General features: G+C 37.4%; 1 protein-coding gene across 1 annotated transcript in view; it reads right to left on the bottom strand.

Annotated features, from left to right (window-relative positions):
- The window catches only part of KIAA0355 (KIAA0355 ortholog), a 29,071-nt gene that overhangs the window by 150 nt on the left and 22,921 nt on the right, over window positions 1–6,000 (bottom strand). The window contains 5 exon segments of the mRNA XM_009586078.1: window position 1; window positions 3–187; window positions 651–729; window positions 2,992–3,126; window positions 3,946–4,111. The exon segment at window position 1 is cut by the window's left edge and continues 150 nt beyond it. Coding sequence (XP_009584373.1) covers window position 1; window positions 3–187; window positions 651–729; window positions 2,992–3,126; window positions 3,946–4,111 — 566 coding nt within the window.

Here is a 6,000-nt window from a genome sequence, read left to right as displayed (position 1 = left end):
CTGCTGCTGGAGCACAGTCGTTGGCTGCTGCCCACATGGGCGACTGGAGGATCTGCATCGTGTCGCTCCACTGGCTGACAGGGCTGCTCATAGGATACAAAGACGTACTCTGACTGGGTAGCGTGTTCGTGACAGAGGATGTATGCTGCCAGGGTGCCTTTGGAGGCCAGGTTTTGGTTTTATTATCCTGAGAAAACATTAATTAGTTGGTTTTGGTTTTTTTGTTTTGTTTTAATACCAAAACACTTATTTTTTGAGACAATACTTAACACATCACCTTATCCCCTCCTTGAGACATTTTCGGAAGATTAATTTATGTTTGAAAGCATATATATAGCATATATATAGCACGCTCAATTCTTAAAATATCTGCCTATTGAAAAACCTTTTTATTTACTTCAGCACATTCGCTTGACACGTAGTAGCCCCACTCTTTCTGCTGCAAGGGAAAAAGATCAGCGATTTCCAATTTTAATATTTAAACTTGGTAACTGATAAAAGCATCTAGTACTACTTGAGTGCAAGTGGTTTGGGTTTTAGCTGAGGTAAGCAATCTGGAGATACAGATGCTATTCTAGTTGTTTTCCTAGTGTAAACCACCCCAACATGCAAACAGGAAAAATGACTCGGCAAAGCCATCTTCAGCTTACCTGATTACGGTCATCTGCTGCAGAAAGAAGAGGGGGTGATGGCAGCGTACTAGGTTCCTGTTCGCCACTGCTGTGTTTTCTGCCCAAAAAAAAAAAAAAAAAAAGAAAAAAGTGACATTTACTTTTTTTTTTTTTTAAAGTGAGTCACCCACATTAATCTGCCACTGGTATACACTATTCTATAGTTTCAGTCTGTCATACTTGACAGCCTAGAATATGTACTGACGTTTCATCTTGTTTCATGTATTTTTGCTCAGTACAGGTAAAAGAAGCAATGCTGAAAGAAATTCATTACTGAATACTGCCCAGAGGCTTGATAGTGCAGTATTTCTTTGAGCTACAGCTTCAGCAACATGCACACATTTTTGTAGAGGTGAAAGGAAGATGGGCTAGTCTTTCGCCCACTTTGAAGAAATCTGCCAGAAATTGCCTTTTTTCTTCTGTTATCTGCTCTCATTTGTGGGGGTTTTTTTAAAAAATATCTTATCTGAAATAACTTTACAGATGAGACAAAAGAAACAGTTGAACAAGTGAAACATCTGCTGAAGCACAGTGACTTTACTGAGGAAAAATGTTATACCTTTAGTTTAAATTTGTGACTTAATGTCAAATAGAATGTCCTTGACCACATGTGCATTCTGGAAGGTTTCTCTTGTTCTGGGGTTTTTTTGGGTGGGTAGGGTGAGGTGGGTGAGTTTAGATTAAAGCAGAATCTTTTATCCTTTCATCCTTTGTTTAAAAAAAAAAAAAATCACCAATCATCAGGCCTCCAATAGGTAAGCAGTCAGCGTTAGAATGCTCAATGCTTTTGCCTTCTCTTACTGTATAGTTTTAGCTATGGTATTTTGTCAGGCCCTCGCTTGCAGAATGTTTTTCTTCCTAAAAGTAACATAAGACAGTAGTACTGGTACTTCAGCTTAAGTTTTTATTTAATGAAGCACACTCTTTGGAAACTTCCTTCTGCTCTTCTCTTCAGAGCACTACGTAAGCACATCTTGCTCCATTGAATCGCTCCATGATCAATCTCTAGATATCTGATGGCTTGGCAGATTAATTCACCCATTATATGCTTATTGTGTTTTCCTTCCCTGCTTCTTTATTTAAAATCACAAATAATTACTGCTTTTTTTGTGACTGCTTATTAGATAACTCTTCCATTAATTTCCATTTAGCATTTATTGAAGCCCAATTCCTGTCCCCTCTATATAAAGTCTTGGTAAGTGTAAAGATTCAGAAAACAGCTCCTCTTTTGGTCGATTCCTTTCAACCTTCTTGCTTTAGTCTCATTATTTTCAACTCCAGGATACTTCCTTCTGGCAATGCATATAAAAACAGCTATCCAGGTATAATCTGCAGGAAACTGGCAGTACATCCACTGACTTTTTCCTGTCACCGAAAAGCAGACACACAATCTTCTATCTAAATGTACTGACTCTGAATTATTCTGTGATCTGAACAAAAATAGAATATCTGGCCACAGAACTAGCTTATTTTATTTTTAGAAAAGGTTCTGAAAAATAGTTTGAGAAAATGATCCCAGATTGGAATTGGGTTGGTATTCATGCTTCATCTTGTGCCTTTTATTATTACCTACCCTCTACCATGGAATCATTGAGGTGCCAAAGATACTCAGCTTCCAGCCCTTTAGAAAAGCAGAAAGCAATTGTAATTCATACTACTACTTTTAAGTGAATTGTTCATAGTTGAAAATCCTGGCTTAGTTTTTAAGTTACTAAGCTTATATTTATGAATGCAGTTAAGCCTCCTCTTCCTATTGTCAGAAATAAAGGACTAAATAGGCATGTATATACAACTACTAAAACAGCGGTGGTAGGCGAGGTGAGACAAAAGTCTACACAACATTATCAGTGGTATTTCTTGAGTGCCACAAAGTTGCAGTAGAAGCCAGGAAATGGGAACTTGCTGGCATCAAAATGTACAAAGTTAGGGGCACAACAAAGCTGCAGTAAAGTACACAGTGTAGAAAACCAATTCAAAGATGATCTCTAACGCCTCAGCAGGTTAGAAAGAAGTGGCATCCAAAGTAGATTATCTTGGAAGAGGGAAAGTGTCAGATCTTTTGTAGACATACTGAATTTCAGCTAACAACTGGCTATTTGCACAGGTGCTAGTTTGTATAAAGAGACAGCTACTAATGTAACTCCATTTGGGAACCCCTGGCATTAAAGTCAGATACACTATACAGTGATCCATATCATCAGTGCAGTACGCAAACTGACATTTGTATAACTTTGTCTAATTAGTAGGCATTTCCTTTGTGTGGCTACTCGAAGTTATCAAAAAAAGAAGAATCTTATGTATTTCTGTTCATTTTGCTCACCTTCTCTGCTTTACAGCAGCAACCAGGTCTGGCCCTGAGAACATGGAGAACAAACTGTCTCCATTAGCTGAGGAGGTCTCATCACTTGAGCTGGCAGAGTCTCCTTGAGTACCAGACCAGCTATTTGTCACATCACTGTAAGACAAAAAGTTGTATTAGTCCTTGTATTTATAGTGCCTGGTCCAGACTGTATACCCTAGTTATGCTGAATCTTTGACACAGGTGATACCTCAGAGCACAAAGAAATTTCAATACTTTGTCAAATGTACCAGTCATACAATTACTTTCACTTACTTACTTCTGAGTGATCAACATGAACTGCTTTGTCTGTTACAGTCACTTTAAACAAGTGATGCTTGGTTTTGGAATCACTAAGCACTTGACTGCAAAACTGAGCTAGAACACATACTTGTCCTACTGGTTTTAAGCTAGCTTGAGAGTTACAGCTATTACGTTATGGACAAATGGACAGAGGATCTTGAAACACTTCTGTTGTAATAAATAGTTATGATGTGGAAGAGATTAAGAAATACTAACATACTTGCTGTAAGGTATCTATCTGCCTTACAGTAACAAGATTAAGTGGTTAAAATCTGGAAAGCTGAATTCAGTCAGACATTGCAACTTTGATAACATCACTTTTCATCAAAACTGGGTCTTAAAGGTTTTCAAAATAGTGAAAAAACTGTTCTGAATTAATCTGTGCTATACATTCCGTATTTCCTCTGTTCGAGTCAAAGTCGGTATACATTCCACTCTAAAGAAGACATCAAACAAATGTCACTGCTTCAGTATCAGCAAAGCAGGAAGGGCTCAAATTTCTCACTCTTGACATAATGAAGTGCAGCTTTCACAGATGCAGCAGCAATTGGAAAAAAACACCCAGTATTTCCACCTTCTGCCAAGTCTGAGACTCATATACAATAAAAATATGTAGCCTGTCCAATCTCTTACCCTTCTGTGAAATACTCAGGAAAGGGCCAGGTTTTATGAGGATCATCAGGAAGAGGCCAGTTGCTACGTGTGTTACTTGGACGACGGACATGCTGTGCTTGCCTTTTTTGTTGCATAGCCTGGTTGACCCCAGCAACATAGCGGGCAAATTCTGGATCCGAGCCAACTAAATAAAAGAAACCAAGAAGTCAGTTGCCGACATTCAGCTATTTCTACTGCAATTTTTATCCCCCTCATTCAATCCTTTAGGCTTGACCATACCCCACAACAGAAAATAATTTCCTCACTGATAATAAATGCCAGACAGACAACAGTTGATACCTTTTCATGGAGCAGCGAAGAACACTGAATGCGAAATGTTTTAAAAGAGTAGATACGCCACCATCCATACATGGTGGGTAGTAATTCTCACATGGAAGTACACCTGCCCCTTGCATTCCCTCAGGGAAATAGTATTTGTCACTATGATCATGTCTATACACTGAAAGGTCCAATATCCCATCAGCAGACACTGACGGAATTAAAGCCTGTACATTTATCCAAGCTCGGAGAAAAAGAACATACCAATTATTATATTTGATTCCAGATTGCAGAATGATTTCCAGCAATGTTGCGATCCTGCTTACTTCGAGAAATCAGAATCTCAGATTGATCATATTAAACATAGAGCCCAGAAATTGCCTACTTCCTACAAAGACTAGACAACAATTTCAAAAACATTCTGATCCTGACCTGCAAAATATTTCAGAGTAACATTGATATTTACAGAAAAAAGCAGTAATTCTTAAAAATAAAAATTCTTCCATTCTTAAAGTGCTTTATGTGTGCCAAGCATCTGATAAGTGATCTGATAAGTGATAAGCATGATCTTGAGCAGACGCAGCAAAAGCCTTAATCCAAAAGTGATTTAAATGCTCAATTGATCAGAGCAAATAATTCATGTATTAAAAAGAATGCTGTTATGAGTCAGTGTAATTGAGTTTCCAAAGCTTCTGTTTCTTTTTGCCTTTTTTTTTCTTTTCTGAGGGAAAACTTTGCAATCTGACTGGATTCATGGAAAATGTCTAGACTACATGCATAGTAATTGCAGCAGGAAGTACAGAGCTGCTGGCTTGCTGGTCTCAGTTTTAAGTTAAGAGTAAAGACTGAAGACCATCCAACAAGCATGCATGGCTCAGAAAGCACGTGGAAGTCTTTCATGTGATCGCTTCCCTACATTCAATTCAGCATTTAGAAGAAAAGTTTCTTCGTTTTCATTTGGCACATTCAGAAAAGAGCTCCACAATGTTTTGTTGGATGCAAATTAAAACAACAATGAAGAAAATACCTTTTGTTTCTATACATTCTTTATCATATAAGCAAGGGACAGAGCTATCTGACAGCTGTAAGGAAACAAAATATTCCCATTAATACTTGTTCTCTTTGAGAAATACCTTTATGTCAATTTAAAATGAGGCTGGAAGCTAGACAGATCCTCAGATCTAAGGACAGATTCTAGATAGATTCTGAAGGGCATCCAGTTTTTTTTCCTGTGGATAGCATTAAGCGTTAAGTTACTGTTATATTCAAAATAACAACTTGTGTTGATTTTTACCTCAATGAAAACATACCAGGTAAACAGCTTTTTATCAGGTATGTTTTTTACTTTATTCTTTCACATCTGTGAAAATAATTCAAAAGACCTGGAGGTATCAACATTCCTTCTACTAGTTCTTACTACGACATTCCTTCATCAAGTTCTTACAGATGATGAAAGTACTGCAAAATACATTTTTGGTAGCTAGTTAAGCCTTTGACATGAAAAGCCATCAATTTTATAAATTCTTAATTAGCAGATTTGCATCTGAAAAGAGACATCATTTTCAGGTTCTAAAAATATTTATCAAAAAAGTAATGCCATTTGTTTCAAATGACAAATGTACAAAGTCCTAAGAAAGTCTGGAAATGAAAAAGTGGTTCGTGTTTTAAAGCTTTCTGTACTACACTAACTGGAGCTTAAACTGCAATTCCTACATCACAGCTCAACCTGCTAAGTTATATGAAGAAAAGTTATCT

The sequence above is a fragment of the Fulmarus glacialis genome, unplaced genomic scaffold, assembly GCF_000690835.1.
Source record: "Fulmarus glacialis isolate BGI_N327 unplaced genomic scaffold, ASM69083v1 scaffold24649, whole genome shotgun sequence".
NCBI lineage: Eukaryota > Metazoa > Chordata > Aves > Procellariiformes > Procellariidae > Fulmarus > Fulmarus glacialis.
The sequence above is the reverse complement of the archived record's forward strand: the minus strand, read 5'-3'. Positions and strand labels throughout refer to the sequence as shown.